General features: G+C 52.6%; 2 protein-coding genes across 15 annotated transcripts in view; one reads left to right on the forward strand and one right to left on the reverse strand.

The window, feature by feature from the left end:
• Positions 2,178 to 3,273, forward strand: POU4F2 (POU class 4 homeobox 2). The gene has a single exon (XM_021396535.1). It carries the CDS (start codon positions 2,178 to 2,180, stop codon positions 3,150 to 3,152), a length of 975 nt encoding a protein of 324 aa, XP_021252210.1. The 3' UTR covers positions 3,153 to 3,273.
• Positions 12,884 to 17,936, reverse strand: part of TTC29 (tetratricopeptide repeat domain 29) — a 189,313-nt gene continuing 184,260 nt past the window's right edge. For 12 of the 14 annotated variants that reach the window (XR_002437818.1, XM_021393864.1, XM_021393862.1 and 9 more), the window contains 2 exons: positions 15,702 to 15,792; positions 12,884 to 15,318 (listed from right to left, as the gene is read on the reverse strand). Coding sequence is in view for 12 of the 14 variants with exons in the window: in XM_021393864.1 (XP_021249539.1) it covers position 15,318; positions 15,702 to 15,792 (92 nt within the window). In the remaining 2 variants the exon portion in view is untranslated. The remainder of the gene's footprint in view (positions 15,319 to 15,701; positions 15,793 to 17,936) is intronic. The other 2 variants (XR_002437819.1, XM_021393858.1) reach the window with 1 other exon arrangement.

Genomic DNA, 17,936 nt, shown 5'->3' on the forward strand with positions numbered 1-17,936 from the left:
GCGGCGTGTTAATGGCCTGCTGAGACGGGGGGCTACGGCGCGAGCTCCTCGAAGGCTCCCAAGAAAATCCTCTTTCCTGCGTTGTCATTAATAAAAGATTTCTATAGACTTCAGCCTTTCAACGGTGACACACAATTTATAGTACACACAATGCATTAGCCCATAGTGCTGCTCGATTTTTTTACTATTATGAAAACTAATAAATTCGTCAAGCTGAATTAAGCATACAAATCAGATGAGGCATAACAGATTACATATTGAAGCGCGGTGTCTCCCGAGCCTAAATGAAATTTCAATCTAATAATTCCTTCCTGGCCCGGCCGTAATTTGTTTAGAGATGTTGTTCTACTTCTTTCCAAGCGCTATTCGCACCATAATTAAATGATACTCAAGCTTTTAACTTTGATTTATTTCATTTCTCCGAGCCGGCGACAGTGAGAGCTGATACAATGCAATTTTTTTCTATTTGCCTTAAAATTACCAACTCTGCTGTTTAGGTGAGAAATTAAACACCTAAGCACTTATGTTAACCTTCCCGCTGCAAAGTAAAATTCCTAGAAGCAGACCCGGCCGCCCCAACCAGCGCGGACCTCCTCGCTCCTTTCCCTCCCCCTTTCCCTTCCCCCTTCGGACGCGGAGCTGAGGGGCTGCTCCCTGCGGGACCCCCCGGGCCCCGGGGCAGACCCGGCCGCCGCCCCGCGCCCTCGTGAGAAGAGCCCCGCCGGGCGGCTCTGGGGCCGCGGGCTCGTTTGGACCCCGACGGCACTTTTCCTTCCGTTTCCATTTTTTTCCTTTTCCTATCTTTTTTTTTTTTTCTTTTTTCTTCATTTTAATGGAGGTTGGATTTGGGGCGAGGGGGAGAGCGGCTTTCCTTTTTTTCTTTTCTTTTTTTCGTTTTTCCTTTTTTTTTTTTTCCCCTCTCCTTTTTCGTTTTTTCCCTCCCTCCCCTCGGAGGGAGGCGGCGGGGCGCGGCGCGGGGGTGGGCGCGGGGGCGGCGGGGGGCGGGCGGGGAGCGGCGGAGGAGGGGGCCGGGGCGAGCGGGCGGGCGCGTAAGGGCCCTTGGCGGAGCCGGGCCGTAGTGACAGGCGGGAGGGGAGGGACGGAGGGGAGAGAGTAAAACCCAGCGGCGCGGCGGCGGGGAGGGCACTCGGCGAGCGGCGAGGGCCGGCGCCGGAGAGGAGACGGCGGCGGACGGCGGCGAGCGCACGGGCGGAGGGCGGGAGGCACCCGCGCAACCCCCGCGCAACCCCCGCGCAACTCCCGCTCGCCGCCGGCTTCCCGGAGCCGCTTCTCCCGGCCGCGTGCTGCCCGGCGGGGCTCGGGCGGGCGGCCGGGGGCCGAGCGGGGCTTTTCGCATTTTTCCTTCCGCCGGGGGAGGGGGGGCCGGGAAGGCGGGGGGGCTCCCGCGGCTTTTCCGGGGGGTCCGGGCCCCCCGGCCCCGCGCCGCTGCCCTCCTCCCGCGGGCGGCACGATGATGTCCCTGAGCAGCAAGCAGCCCTTCGGCCTCCCCCACGGCGGCGGCGGCGGCGGCGGCGGCGGTGGCGGCGGGGGAGGCGGCGGCGGCGGCGGTGGCGGCGGGGGAGGCGGCGGCGGCGGCGGCGGCGGTGGCGGCGGCGGCCTCCACGAAACCAAGTACTCGGCCCTGCACAGCGCCTCGCCCTGCCCCTCGGCCGCCGCCCCCGCCGCCAGCTCCCCCGGCAGCACCGGCACCGGCGGCTCCGCCGGACGCGGCTCCGGCTCCGGCTCTGGCCCCGGCGGCGGAGGCTCGGGCTCGGGCTCCGGCTCCGGCGGCGGCGGCGCGGAGGCGATGCGGCGGGGCTGTCTGCCCGCCCCTCCGGTAGGTGCCCGCCGCCCGCCGCCCGCTTTAAGGGAACCCCCGGCGGCCCCGCGCCCGCTGATGATTTTTTCATGGCCGTGCAGCGAATCGCCCGGCCCGAGCGGTGCGTGCGCGGCTCCCGCCGCCCGTATGAATTTTGATGACCCGGGTGCGGCGTGGCCGGGCGCTGCCGCGCGGCCGTGTGCGCGCTCCTCGCGTTCCTCTCCCCTCTCCCCCCTTTTTTTTTTTTCCCTCTCTCTCTCTCTTTTTTTTTTTTCGCCGGGATTTCTCTCTTAACATGCGGGGAAGGTCGTAGCGGCGCGGCGGAGCGCGCGGGGAGGCGAATTCCCCGCTGAACGTTATGTGCGCCTTCTATTTGCAATTGCAGAGCAATATATTCGGCGGTCTGGACGAGAGCCTGCTGGCCCGCGCCGAAGCCCTGGCAGCCGTGGACATCGTCTCCCCCGGCAAGAGCCACCACCCGCACCCGCCGCACCATAGCCCCTTCAAGCCGGACGCCACGTACCACACCATGAACGCCATCCCCTGCACGTCGGCCGCCTCCTCCTCGTCGGTGCCCATCTCGCACCCGTCCGCGCTGGCGGGCGCCCACCACCACCACCATCACCACCACCACCACCACCACCCGCAGCCGCACCAGGCGCTGGAGGGGGAACTCTTGGAGCACCTGACGCCGGGGCTAGCGCTCGGCGCCATGGCGGCCCCCGACGGCGCCGTCGTCTCCTCGGCGCCGGGCCACGCTCCGCACATGGCGGGGATGGCCCCCATGCACCCCGCGGCGCTGGGCATGGCTCACGCGCACGGGCTGCCGGCCCACATGGGCTGCGTGAGCGACGTGGACGCCGACCCGCGCGACCTGGAGGCGTTCGCCGAGCGCTTCAAGCAGCGCCGCATCAAGCTGGGGGTGACCCAGGCCGACGTGGGCTCGGCGCTGGCCAACCTGAAGATCCCGGGCGTGGGCTCGCTCAGCCAGAGCACCATCTGCCGCTTCGAGTCGCTGACGCTGTCGCACAACAACATGATCGCCCTCAAGCCCATCCTGCAGGCCTGGCTGGAGGAGGCCGAGAAGTCGCACCGCGAGAAGCTGGCCAAGCCCGAGCTCTTCAGCGGCGCCGAGAAGAAGCGCAAGCGGACCTCCATCGCCGCCCCCGAGAAGCGCTCGCTCGAGGCCTACTTCGCGCTGCAGCCGCGGCCCTCCTCTGAGAAGATCGCCGCCATCGCCGAGAAGCTCGACCTCAAGAAGAACGTGGTGCGCGTCTGGTTCTGCAACCAGCGCCAGAAGCAGAAGCGCATGAAGTACTCCGCGGGCATCTGAGCGCGGCCCGGCGCTGCAGCTCCGCGGGACGAGGAGAGGAGGAGAGGGAGAGGCGGCCGCCGCGCCGCAGCCGGAGGTACCGCGGGCTCGCCCCGCCGCGCCCGGGGCCTCGGGACGGGGACTGCCGGCGGGAGCCGCGAGAGACGTCTCTAAAGTATTTTGATTTAGATAAGAGTAATAATGATAAAAAGAAAAAAAAAACACAAAGGCAGGCTTTTCTGCATTTACACTGCGAATTATAAATATATATATATATATATTTTTACTGTGGTTCCTGCCCCCGCCCGCCCCGAAGTTGTGACGCTGAGGGAAGAGCCGCTCCGCCGCTCCTCGGAGCCGCCGGTAGATTGCCGCCCGACAGCCCCTGTAAATTATTGATTTCTCTCGCTGGCAACTTCATTTCGTGCTCATTCCAATTAATTACACCTCCTCCATCTAAGACTTGAGAACGGTAAAAAAAAAAAAAAAAATTTGCTTAGTGAGAATCAAACATTTTGTGTTGGTAGCATCGATGAACGTGAGCTTTCCTTCCCCGTCCGCCCCTCTGTAAATTCCCACCCGAGGTTCCGCTTTGGTTCTCCGCGGGCGGCCGTCCCCGCAGCGCCGCGCGGGCTCAGCCCCGTCCGGGGGGTCCCCCCCCGTCCGGGGGCTCCGCGCCCCACATTGCATCGCATCGCGCCGGTGCCCGGCTCGCTCCCTCCGCTCTCCACGTATCGATTTCCCTATTTCTTTGCTCCGCCGAGCCGTTCGGTATTTATTTATTTCTCGCCTTTCATCGCAATACTTTTACACGGAGGAAAGCCCCCTTTTTCCGGAGGTCTCTTTGTAGCAAAGCCGCGGTCCGTTTGCACGGAGGGCAGCGAGCAGCGCCCGCCCGCCCGGCCTCGTCCCCGCACCGCCCGCGGGGAGCGCCCGTGGAGCGCGGGGCTGAGCTGTGCCGCGCTCGGAGCGGGGCTGCTCGGAGCCCCGCGTCGTGTACACGCCCCGCTTTCGTTGGCTGTTTTTTTTTTTTGGTTTTTGTTTTTTTTTTTTTTTTGTTAATAGGAGGTTTATTTATTCTAGTAATGTACCGAGTTATTTTTCAATGGTGTTGGATTGTCTTTCATTAAAAAAAAAAACAAAAAGATGGTCGCGTTTGTTCCTTGGCGCGGCGCGGGCGCTGCTCGGCTCCTTTCCCCGTCCCCGCTCGGCCCGGCAGCACCGCGGACAGCTCCGCACCGGGGGGGCGCGGGGGGCGCGGGAGAGCTTTCCGGCAGCGCAAAAAGAAAAAAGCAAAATTAAAAAAAAAAAAAGAAAAAGAAAAAGAAAAAGAAAAAGAAAAAGAAAAAAACTAATAAAAAAAAAGAGTGGAAAAGAAAGAAGAAAAAAAAAAAGAAAAAAAACCAAAGTGGTTTCGCCCCGCGGTGCTCACAAGAGCCGGGAGATCAGGCACAAACCGCCATGAAATATTCATCTCTCCGGCTCCCCGCCGGCTCCGGCTGCACGGCCACGGGCACTGCCAGGGGGCCCCGCGCCCCCGCCCCGCCCCGCTCCCCCCGGCGCCCTCCCGCCCCGAGGGTTCCCGGGGTCGGGGGGCGGAGGCGAAGGGCCCGGGGCTGCCCCGCCGGACGACGGCCCCGGAGGGCTCGAGGTGGGGGTACGAGAACGGCGCCGTGGGAATCGGCGGAAAGCCCCCATATTGTCCCCAAAATCGTTCGCAAAGCGTCCGCGCCGCGCGGAACGCGCAGCCCCCGAACTTCCGCCTCGCCCTCCTAAATGAGCCATTCACTTAAAGGCTATTAGGGGCGAATTAATAAATTACACAGCGAATTATTAAATCCAGATAATTACAAGGAATAAGTAAGTAATCATTAGTTATCTCAGCTAATTACTGTGGGTCAGAGCGAGCGGGAGTGTGAAATCCTCCTCGGGAATTGAAATTAACTCTGCGCAGCGCGTCCCTGCGTGACAGCCCGGCTGCGGGCACAGCTCCCGCAGCGCCCGCTCCCCGACTCGGAGAGAAGGGAAACGCGGTCAGGCGGCGGCGCACAGCCGGGGAGCCGCTCGGAAAGCGGCCGCGGTGGCTTTGCCTTTCACCTTCCGCTGCCCGGGGATGAGCTCTGCGCTCTCCCACGTGAAAATCGGGGCGCGGGGCTCCGTCCCGCGCAGGCTGGGGAGGGGGGCGGCGGGGAGAAGGGAGGCGGAGGGCAGTGGGGCCGGGGGCGGCGGGCGCTTTGTTTTGGGAGACAATGCCCTGGCGAGCCCCTGCCCTCCCGCCGGGCGTTCACCGGGGCCGCCCCCGCTCTGCCCCCGTTTCTTCCGGGCGCAGCTTTGGTGGCGGCGGGGGCTGCCCCCGGCGGGGCCTCTGCGTGCGCGGGGTGGGAGAGATGCGCGCTCCTCCGCCTTTATCCGCCGCGCGGAGGCGGGCAGCCTCCCCGCTCCCCTCGCCCCAGCCCGGGATGGTGATTAAACATTAATGACGCCGGGGAGTAGCGGGGCTCAGGCTGGGGACGGCGGCACGGAATATTTTAACTGTACGCTCACACCGAGTGTCTGCCTTCAAAGACGTGACTGCTTTTAATCTCGAATTAGAAAACCACAGACCCGAAATTAAATAGCGTCCCCCGCGCCCCCGGCTCGCTGCCCCGCACCGCGCGCACCCCACGCGCCTCTCGGGGCTCCGGTTACACCGCCGTCAATATCGGATGGCTGCGATAGGGTGCGGGATTGCGGGACTCGGGGATTTTTTCTTTTTCTTTTTCTTTTTCCTTTTTTTTTTTTTTTTTTTTAATAGGGTTAATGCAATATTAATTGCTCGGAGCTGCTATAAGAACGCGCCGCGTTTTCCCAGGAACAAATCGATGGAGCGCGGCGCGGCGCAGCGGGAGGAGGCGGAGGCGCGGCTCCGGGGCCGCCGGGGTGAGTACGGCCCCGTCGGGGCTGAGCGCGGAACGGGGCGGTGCGGGGGAGGCCGGGGAGCGGGGCCGTGGGACGGAGCTGTGTGTGTGTGCGAAGGTTTTTCTCCCTTAGATTCCCGCCCCGGCGGGTGCGGGAGTCGGGGTGGAGGCACGACGCCCCCCCTTTGTTGTCGCTGTTGTTCTGCCAGGTGACCCCCCGCGGTGCTCGCGGCGCAGCGCAGGAGGGACCCGGCCCTGTCTCGGCGCGCCCCGCACAGGTAACGCTGCTCTGAAGGCCGGGCCGGGGGGGGGATCCCCGGGGAACCCCCGCGTGGCTGCGGACGGGCCCCCCTCCCGGGCGGGTGCGGGCCAGAGCCGGGCCCCGCCGTCACTTGTTGCCAAAAAAACCCTCCAAAAGACGAAAAAGAAAAAAAACAAAAACAAAAGGAGTCCGCCCCCAGCTCAACCCTAGCTCCCAGTGGAAAGCGGCGCGCTCGGGAAAGGCGCTCCCGGGGCTGCGCGGCCCCATCCCGCAGCTCCTGCCCTGGGCAGATCCCGGCCCGCAGCTGTGCCCGGCCCGGCCCGGCCCGGCCCGGCCCGGCCGCTGCCCTCTTCCTCCGCCTCCTCTGCCTCGTCCCGCAGCCCCGCGCTGACGCCGGGCGCACTCGAGAGGGGAGCGGGCGTGGGGCGCGGCACCCGCGCAGTTTGCGCGCCCCGTCCGGCGGCCTCGGCGTTCGGCAGCGCCTCGCCTCCTCGTTTGTGCAGAGCGGGATCATTTACATAAAGTCCTTAAGGCAAATAACTGTTGGGGCTCTAATTTATATCTGATCGAAAATTAGCCGTCATTATGCGCTCCATTAGCAGCGTCTTTAATGTGCTTCTAAGCACCATTTGTCAAGCGGCTTGTTAATATCCTTCAAGTCTTTAAAGTCGAGAGCTCATTAAAGAGTGCGCTCTGTTATTGATGTAATTTAGATGAGTTTGGAGGAGCAGCGCCGCGGACAACCTGGGGGAGCGGCAGCAGCCGGACCCCCCCGCGGCTGCGCCCCTCACGGCGCGAGGCGGAGCGGGGGCTCCCCCGGCCGTGGCGCGGCGACCCCGCTCCGGTACGGGCGGGCACGGCCGTGATCCCCCCCACCCCGCGCCGCAGCCCCGGGCGGGAGCCGTAAAGCGGTAATGAGAGCGCCGGGGGCGGGCGTCATTAACGGGGAGGCGGCGGGGAGCCACCCGCGGCCACCGGGTGCCGATCCCAGCGTGCGCCCGCGGGGCGGGGGCACCCGGCTCGGCCCTCTCCTCCCCGCGGTGACCCCGCGCTGCAGACGGTCACGTCGCCGCCCCGCGGGCCGGCCCCGGGCGGGCACTGCAGGGCCGAGGTGGGCGACCGCTGCGCTCGCTGGGACGTGGGGATGGGGATTCACCCGGAGACAGCTGTTAAGGTGTTCTCATGTAATACGCAGCAGCTGGAGGCTGAGCTGTGCTGGTGGAGGTGTAAATCCTTATCCCTGCCTCCTTGTTTCAGAGGCGTCTGTTCTCAAGCACTTTGATCCAAAGTCTCAACTTGTTGTGGCATATTTACGTGCCTGACATTTTCCTTCGCTCCTTTATTTCTTTATTTATTTTTGCAAAACACATTCATTACGAGGTTCTGGGAAGGAAAACGTGCTGGCCCCACTCCCACTGTGTGCTGTGACGGGCCCTCAAGTTGTGGGCTCCAAGAGCAGGGGCAGTGTACAAGAAAGGGACGGATGTTTTGGAGAGGGGGCCCGTGTGTCTGATACCGTGTGCCAGGGGCTCTCAGTCCTGGTACCAGAGTGCTGCTTGGTGTGCTTGGAGCAGCCAGGGGCCTGGCCCATGCTGCTGGCCACCTTCCAGCAGAGGAAACTGCTGCCACTGGAGTTGGATGAGGAGCTGGAGCAAAGCACCGGCAGAGCATCTGGAGTAGGGCTCCATTCTGCCACCAGCACCTGCACAAAGCTGAGTTTATGATGTGCTTGAACCTTCCCCACAGGACACGGGCAGTCGGATGCACCCAGCACACACCCCCTCTCCCCTACCCGCCCCAAGGAAGGGCAGGTCTCCCAGCTGTAGCACAGCCTGCCCACGCGGGTGCAGCAGGAAGGCTGAGCAGCAGAGGGTTCATGGCTTTTAGCTGGGTTCTCTGGTGTCAAATCAGGCGCAAAGTCTGACTGATGCGTTTCCCGGGGAAGGAGCATTAATAAACCCTCTTGCCTGGGGCAGGCGTGCATGTGATTTTCTGCCTTCTCCCTTGTGTGGGATGCACATGGAGTCTGCCCCTCTGTCAGCCGCCTTGCTGCACAAGATCTGTGGGGATGTGCTCCCGTTTAAGCCCTTTCCCACTCCGCTCCACTGGTTGGAAATGGGCTGGGTTTCAAATGTGTGCTGGGGAGGCACAGTGATGCACAGCTGCAGCCCCCAGTGTGACTCCAGGGCCCACCTCAAAGCCCCAAGCAGGAAGCACTAACACTGACCCCTCTGTCCCCTCCCCGGCCTCTATTCTCCCTTCCTTGCCCTCCACACAGCCCCCCTGTGCCTGTGGGCCCTGCCTTTGCCCACAAGACTTAGCTACTGGGCATGGCCTGGTGCTGGGGCTCGGTGGGAGCGGCCTGACCAGGGGAAAAGGCACTGGCTCTGTGCTTTGTGCTGGATTGTCCTTAAACTGTCATAGAATCATAAAGGTTGGAAAAGACCACTAAGATCATCTAGTCCAACCACCAACCCATCCCCACCCTGCCCACTAAACCATGTCCCTCAGTGCCACATCCACGCGTTTCTTGAACGCCTGCAGGGGCAGTGACTCCACCAGCTCCCTGGGCAGCCGGTTCCAATGCCCGGTGAGGCATCATTCTTTCTGAGAAAAAATGTTTCCTAATATCCAACCTGAACCTCCCCTGGTGCAGCTTAAAGCTGTTACCTCTCGTCCTATCGCTGTTACCTGGGAGAAGAGGCTGACCCCCACCTTGCCACAACCTCCTTTCAGGTAGTTGTAGAGAGTGATAAGGTCTCCCCTGAGCCTCCTTTTCTCCAGACTGAATAATCCCAGCTCCCTTAGCTGCTCCCTGTAAGACTTGTGCTCCAGACCCTTCACAGCTTTGTTGCCCTCCTCTGGATACGCGCCGGGGCCCCGGTGCCTTTCGTGTAGTGTCCCGGGTTGGGTAAAGAAAGATGGAAGTCCTTTGGTACAGAACGGTACCCTGCACTGAAGGAGGGAACCCACCTGCAAGTACAAGAAAAAGGAGCAATACAATGATTAGAGTGATTCATTGCCAGCTCTGGCTTTCTAGGAAGAAGGTGCTGCTCCAGCTTTCCTCACATCGCTCAAAGATCACATCAGCTGCAATTACAGATCGAAACTAAATACATAGGCTTGTGGCCTTTTTCAGTATCGCATTTGTGTGGCAAGTTATTCCACTGCGCATCATTCAGTCATGTTGGGACAATTTGTTCAATAATGTAGAGGCACTTCATCACAGAACAGCATTTGAGGTGATTTACGGTTTGGTCTTTTAGTAGCACACCTGCAAATTGCTATAAATAATGCTAACCCCTATTAAAGAGACATCAGGGTGCCCCCCAGTTAATGGGGAGGCAGTTGTGCATGATGTTGGATGAGAGCATCACCAGTTTATGGCTGATACACAGCGCTGTGAGTGTGCCCCTTAAGCAGACTGGAGGTGAAGGTCCTGGTTTCTGAAGGGCAGAACCTGCAGGCATTCAGCTGCACCCTGCTATACAGGAATCGATGGCATCCTGGGCTCCGTGCCTTCATTTTTCTGAGGGCATAATGTAACTTGTACTAATCAGTTGCCTGCAGCAAATCTTAATTACAAGTAGCTCAGCACAGATGATCATCTCAGCTATACCAAGTCTTCATTCAGCACCAAGCAAGGTTACAGTGAAGGAAGGCTACAAAGCAATGCAGGTAGACCAAAATCCCACTTAATGCAGAGCAAATCCAACCCCAAAGGATTCTGACACCTGAAAGCCAGAGGGTGAACCAGCTAGGAAAAACAGCACAGCTAAACAGAGCTGGTCCACCTCCCATATGCATGTGGCCAGCGAGTTATGTCCCTTCTCAGGAATATGGAACAGTTCCATCTTTCCTAGCAATGCCACAGCCCAAACATCCTTTTTTCTTTTTTCTTTCTTTCTTTCTTTCTTTCTTTCTTTTTTTTTTTTTAAATGCAGCAATGGCAGACACGAAAAAGTGTGAAGAGAGGATTGGGATCCTAGCCAAGATTCAGCGATGAAGAAACAGAAAAAAAGTGTGGGAAGGGCTTTGCCGAGAAATAGGTGATCACTATGCAGGTGTGCAAAAGAACAGCCAAAGACAGCGGAACCACTTCAAACTACAAAATAAACTTTCTTGGCTCGCAGAATGCTTATGAATACTTGCATATTAAAGGTGTTGAAGATAACCGAGAGGTAGAAATTCAGAATCCCTGAATACAAACATCAGGTCTGCAATGGGGAGGCCGAATTTGTGTGGGGGAATGTGCCGTGCAGCTCAGCCTACAGCAGGCCCAGGTCCTTTCCTCCCTGCCATGGGTGGATGCAGCCACCTCCAGGCTGCTACAGATGCCCCAGTGCTCCGAGCGATGCCTGGTGTGTGGCTGAATCCTGAGGGCTGTCATTTGGGGGTGCAGAAGCCACTTCAGCCCTGACAGGCTCATTGCCTGCAGCTCAGGAGCCTGCTCTTGGTTTCAATGTTCTCCCAGCTGATGAAGACCAGGACACATTTCCAGTATCTTTTTCCTTTGAAAAAGTAGTCAACTCCACTCCCACTCCCAGTCCTGAAGACATTTCTCTTCTGTCTGATATTAAGAAATGTGCAGCCGGGACTGCAGAAATGAATCACACCATCTGATGGTGAGATTAAACCCAGCAGCTTTCGGCGGAAGCGCATCGTCTCACTGATGGAAACGCAGCAGCTCCCTACAGTGGGATGAGGGACTCGGGAAGAACACAGGCAGTGACTAAGGCAAGCACGCTTCTTGCAAATATATTTGTTTAGCTTTATATTCTTTTATTTCAGTCACACTCTCAGCTTAGTTTTTATTTCCTTTGGCACAGATGGATTTGGAAAGCAATTCTCTAGGCAGGTTCCACTGTCCTGTGATTTTATAACCAGGAAGAAAGAGGAAAAAACCGAGAAACTGACTCAGGTGAGTGGCCACAACCAGCAGCATCAACAGCAGCAGCAGCAGCTGGATGCTGCCTGTTAGTGCTGGGTTTCAGCATGACAGGAAGGATTCGAGGAGCCATAAATCCTGGCACCTTTCTGCGTAACTGTCCCCATCGCAGGCAGTTGTTCAGCCATTTCTGCCAGATGCATTGCAAAATGCAAATGCTCTGGTGATAGCGCTCTGCCACAACAGAGGCTGGGAGGGGCGAAGTAAATGCAAACGCTTTCATTCATCAAATATTCTAATATCACAGAGCTCCTATGAGAGCATCATGGCTCGGTGGATGTAAAAGCTTGCTGCAGTTCAGAATGCAAAAGTTGAAGGGGTTGCTGTGATAGAGCGGGAGCCAGAAGCCAGGTGATCCTGAACTTCCCTTATCATAAACGCTTTTAATCTGCACTGTGAGCATGGCACGAGCTGACCTGCCCAGAGAGCACACAGTGATGTCGCGTGGAAAGAGAGCAGATGATTTCCTGACCCAGCCATGCTGAGGAGCTGGGAGGCAGAGAGCTCTTATGAAAGGGAACGGGAGAAAATAACAGCAGACACCGTGCTTTGGGGAGGGCTCCTGCAGGATGTTTTTAGAAGCATGGCTAAGTCCAGATTCAAGTTATCCAATTGTCAGTGGAGATCCTGTGGCCAGATGGAGCAATGTGTTCTGAAGTCCCTCAGGAAGACGGGGTTGCAATGCTCTGAGACAGAATAGGTCAGTTCTGGGGGTAGCAACCTTTCAGAGGTGCTGTACCTCTTCAAATGGGTGTTTCCCAAACTGGAGACTGCACGTGCCAGTCATGAAAGCTGGTGTTTCAAGAAGCTGCCTCCCAGGGACAGGGCCTACCTCTCAGTTCAGGGCAGAGCGGAAGCCAGGAGATGTTGCTGCTCCCCTCCTAAGAGGGGCAAGTCCCCAGCCTTCTGGTCTTCCACGCGCTGCTGAAGATCTGTTTTTTCCTGTCTTTCTGTCTCTCCGTACTGCAGATGGCCAAGCTACAGAGCTGACACGGAGACTGGATAGCTGCTAGAACTTCAGACTTTTTCCCCTTTGTCTGACTACAAAGAATGGAGCGATTCTTCCGGGGCTGCACACCTCCCAGAGGCTTCAGGTAGGGACTCTCCCTATTTCAGGTCTCACTCAGACCAGCCGTGCCTGAAAGCTGCTCCAGTCTCAAGACTGTCTGCCTTTCGTGTGGTAACCAAACACACAGGGAACTTCATTGTTAACTTCCATGAAACAAACATGCTAATTCAGCAGGGAGAGGGACCAGAGATTTCAGTTTGTAAATTGCTTTCTCACCCATTGAAATTAACTTCTGCATGCCAGCATTGCAGCGGGAGGGTGTGAATATGGATCTCTCTCTGTCCATCCTGCAGATGAGTTGGGATTCCACAGCAGGCATTCAATCCAAGACACACTTGGGCCTTCTTCTCTTTTTCTCCACTGCCAAACAAACTTGTGAGCTTGTTTGACCAACACCCAGGTTGGACTTTTATGTTGTAACTTCCAAAGTAAACCTTAACTGTTCAGAAAGAGCATTTTATCTCCTAAGGTTAAAGTTCTTGGCCATGCGCTTTGCCTTCATAGCCGCTGGCTCCTTTGTGCACAGGACCACTATTTGGTAACACATCTGTGTGAAAGAAGACTCAGACGTGGAAATATTCATTAACATGTTTATTTGTTTGCCTTCGACAACACATAACACAAACAGCACATAGATTCTATTCACCTATGGGCATAAGTGTGGAAAATATAGAGGTATTATAGAGATACATTGCCAAACAAGACCCAATTTTGGAAAAGAATAGTTCAAAATATACCTTATTAATGGTTAGAAAACATGCTTTTGATAATTATAAGCAGAATCCTTTCTCAGGACAAGCTTCCCCTCTGCTAGGAATTGCTAACCAATACCATCAGATACATGCACAGTGAAACCTACCAAAATTCTAATCCAAAAGCAGTCTTCATTTCCAGGTCTCAGATACCACACCCCATTACACAGATTTGAAAGACACCAACATTACCACTTCAGAACAGTTCAGAGACTGATCTGCTATAATATGTTTGACAAGTCTTTGTTTTGAAATGGCCTGCAAGGAGCGGAATGGCCGTATGCTGCCCAGACATAGAGCTACTTGTCAGGCAGAGTTCCTGGGAGGGGCAGCAGGGTCATACAGCTCAATAAACACTTCTGCTGGAGCTTCCTGGCTCTGGAGAACACAACTTGCCTTTGCATCATTACAGCATGGTAAAAGTCCTGTTATTTTTAGTGAAAGCTTTATGACTGAGAATTGTTATGAAGTATGGGAGAGCTGATGCTTTAGAATTTAGAGGATGAATTTTGTGACCATTTCCTCACAAGCATACAAAAATTATCGCTTAGCAGTGAGTTCAGATTGGAAAAAACTAGTGACGATTACGGATGCTGTTTAATAGGGCTGCATAACGACTTCTGGGGCATGTACAAACAATGTTCAGTTGTAAAAATGTACACAAGGTCTAAAACCCTGAGAATTTAGAAACTTGCCCTAGAAAAATTGATAACCAGCTTTTCTAGAATGTCAGCTTTGCTTATAATATTTTATATGTATATTTTTTCTACTATCAATGATAAATACGCATACCCCACTTTTTTTTTCAACAACTTTCTGATAAAAGATATTACAAATCTCTAAAATTAGCAACCTCTTAAAGCAGTCCTTTTAAGACTAGAAGAGTTTCCAAATTAATGTGATTTTCAGATGTTATTTCCAGTCTCCATGTTGTTTTTCTAATTTTTTTTTGTATCAATAGCACTAAAATATAAAGACTAAACTGTATACTGTTATTGTTTGTGTTTAATTCATGGTCCTGTTTTCCTTCCTTACCTTAATTGTTTCACTTCTTTACCACTCAGTAAGCAGATTTGTATGTTTATATACGTGTGTGGGTTCACAGGAATATTCCTATACAAATTTTCAGCCTCATGAAAACATTCTGAATGAAAATTGTTGTAATAAACCTGGTGTTCAGACAATAAAGACCTCTAACTAAAAGAATTAAATTATTATTACAGGTATTTATGCTTACATTGATCAAAAAAGGTCTAATGTGAGCTAGTTAATGATATATTTTTCACCACTCCTTTAGAGGCAAAAATCCTATTGTCATATGTCAACCAGTTACATAGATTAAAACCCCGAAGAAAACTAGTGAATTGAGTTATTACTATGGCGAAACCTACTGCTTGCTCAAAGACCATCCTAAAAACTGACTACAGGTCTAATGGAGCGTGCTTCAAACTCTGACCCTGGAAACCGCTGTTTAAAGACAGGAGAGGTCAATTATTGGGATTTACAAAGTTTGAAAGAGCAGGTTTTCTAACATATGAAATTACAAAAGCTTAAATCAGTTTTCCTAAATAAAATCTGTAGATTCCAAACTCTGCTTTTCCATATACTTTGCAAGGCAATAGCCACCACCTTCTGTCCCTTAACTGCTCTTGGGACCAACAGTGGCAGCAGCTGGGAAATTGCCTCTGACACTTGTGAAGACCATGGGAGTCAGACTGCTGTGGGTCACTAGTGGAACCTGTTGCCTATTCTATTCAGGTCATAGTTGAGCCACAACTTTCAAGCACAGAAGCTAGAAATTACAGGAAGCTCCATGGGTAAGGCATCAAGCTTGGAATCTATTTTTTCCGAATGGGGTAATAATTTGGGATTTAGAGAAAACATCCAGACATTCAGAAATTGATCTTCCACCATACTGAGCACCCTGCACCCCCATGTACTTCAGCAGGCATATAGGACGCTTGGTATCTTAACACTTGGAAAGAAAGTAAGCGGCACAAACAATAAGCACGCTGCTCTACATTACTCTTTCCTTTTGCATTTATTGCAATGACACTAGCTATTTTTGATAGAAACATGGAGCCGCACGTCAGTCATATAAGAACTTAGTGCTATCAGATATTTATACTGCAACAATGTGCACCCACTTAAACAACAAAACTTCCACCAACATTCTTACTCTGTTGCCTGAGTTTTCAGAGATCTTCCTGAACTCATGACATACATCTGTCATCTTCACTGTAAGTAAGCAGGTGTTTTCTACAATGAAAAATAAGAAATAACAAAGAGTAAGTGTTGTATGTTTACATATACTTCTTGATACCTATATATTTTATGTCTGACTTCAGCATCTGTTTAATAGATTTGCTTCTGTTTCCAAGGCTTATTTCTGTAAACTAAAAGCAATTACATGATCAAAAGCAATTGAATTCTAAAACCAGGAGAAACAGTAAAAAAAAAAAGTAGTGAAGGAAACGTGAATTTGTTCATTTACGAACAGGAAAAATATTGTTATTTAGACACAGTACAACGGTTGATGTACAATTGCCTGCCAAAATCTGGTTAAATTTTGGTACCAATGACATTTTGTGAAAAATCACTGTATTGGTAAAAAGAATATGGATTAAGAGCAAATACTGTACCAGGAATGATCTAGAATTTGGGTCTCTAGAAGAGACTCACAAGGGCTTGTTTCTGGAGGAGGCTCACGTGGGCTCATTTCTTTATCAGGCTCTGTTATTTAAAACAAACACAAAAAAATATGTTAGTCTTTCAGGCTTACAACATTCCTATTAATAGCAGTAGCTTAGAATGTTTATTTCAAAAATATGTAACCGAGTAGAAAGTCTCAAGAGAAGGTAATCCTAGACAACAAGTGATGCGAGCCACATAAGATACAGACTTTGAATCACAGAACTGATAAGGACTTCTGGCACTCTGGAGCAGTGGTTCTCAGAGAGGGGCTGTTTTTTTGGGACAAGTCCAGGTGGGAACACCTGGGGAGCCAACAACCAAGACGTATCTGGGGGGTGACATCAAAGACACCACTGAAATATGGCGTGGCAGCCAGAGGACAGTCCAGAGGAAGAAGTGAACAGCGCAGAAGGCAGAACAGGGTGAGGAGTTCGGATAAGAAAGGCTGCCATTTCTGAGCAGTGTCCTCCTAATGTGACATGGTCAAAATAGCAGCTGGCTGGGAGGCAATTTCTCAATTCCATCGTTACTGCCAGCCACATGCTTCCTTTGATCCCATGGCCTGTGATCTTCTGCTCTTGTTCTGTTCCTGCACCAAGTTCACATCTCTGGGCCGAACTTCCTGCTCTGTTCCCAGTAACCCCCAGCAGCACACTTCCCTCTGCCTAGTTACAGCCGCACCATCCCTGGGGACTGGTTCCTGTTTGGGAAACTACTGATAGGTTCTCTTCTTCAAACTAAGAAAGTGCACATATATTTAGTCCATAACTGACACGTATTTGTCAAATCTATTGTCAAAGCCTACTGATGAAGGCCATTTCACAACATTTCGAATCTCTCTGTTCCAGAGCTTCACAGTCTTATGGCTCAGTTTCTTCCCTAATACTGAGGATAAAGATTTATTGCAAGTAAAGCTGATTTTTTTCCTTGTTCTACTTTTGATAGATGTGAAGAATAAAGAAATGCTGTTCTGTTTTCCAACAAGTTTTTATTGATTTAAGGACTATTTTCCTTCCTCTAATCTTTCTTTTTTTAAGGATAAGCAAATGCAGTCTCCTGAAAATTTGTTTTCTAACCTCTGTATTATTCTTGGCCGGATCCTTCTTATTTGTCATTACTTTCTGCAGTCTGATGTCTAAAACTGGCCTCTGCCTTACAGCCAACGATGCTTACACAGCATCCTAATTTAATTCATGTCCAAAATAAACATACGTATTCTGTTGGAGTGGAGATAGAAAGCAACATTCAATGCAGAGTTTGGAACAGATGTAAACTATGTCTCAAAACTCGACAAATTTTATATTTCATCATATCACAGGCTTTTATTATGCGTAATTCTTAACTAGAACTTCACCCATACTTGTATGCAAATATGAATGGGATAAATACATGTATGAAGAATATCTGAGAATTAGAATAAGTTATCAGATGAAGACTCATTTTGTACCAGGACAGTACATTAGAGGTTCACTCAGTATTTAACCATGTAGTTATTCCAGGTAACATTTTCTGAAACCACTCCTGAAAGTACATCAATGGGGATACTTTTGCCAACAGAATATGTGAAAAAAACCACCAAAATCCAACCCAGTTCACTAACCAACCAACCAACCAACCAGCCAACCCTAACTGAATGCAAGGATCTCTGTATCTCAACCACAAAAAACTGATGCAAGAGTGGTGGGTAACTCAAACAAAAAAATGTGATTACATGTGTACTGGATAGATGTATCCATAATGAAATACACATGAAAGTGTATCTCTAACAGTGTGTATCTTCCATACATGAACACATACAAAAAACAGTGGGAATGTGCACAGGACAGATGGGGAATTATAGCATAACTTGCTATTCTCATGCACATTTTGGCCTTCTGCCTTCGCAACTGGACACCAAACTGTTATTGCCTGATTAACAGTTCTACCCTCCCAGCAAATACAAAGCATATCAAGGATAACTGATGAAATACTGAGCCATAAATGTTTTCTTGCCAGTTTTCTGCTATTTGGGGACAATAAAAACATCTCATATTCATAATGATAATACATATACACCACCACAGATTACGCGATCAAGCATTCTCCTTCTATCTCTTTGTGCTGGGTAAAATGCAGAGATAAACATCAATATGTATTAATAGTATGTAAATATAATTAATCATAATAGGGTGTTCTTGACACAC

Source organism: Numida meleagris, chromosome 4 (assembly GCF_002078875.1).
Source record: "Numida meleagris isolate 19003 breed g44 Domestic line chromosome 4, NumMel1.0, whole genome shotgun sequence".
In the NCBI taxonomy this organism is placed as follows: domain Eukaryota; kingdom Metazoa; phylum Chordata; class Aves; order Galliformes; family Numididae; genus Numida; species Numida meleagris.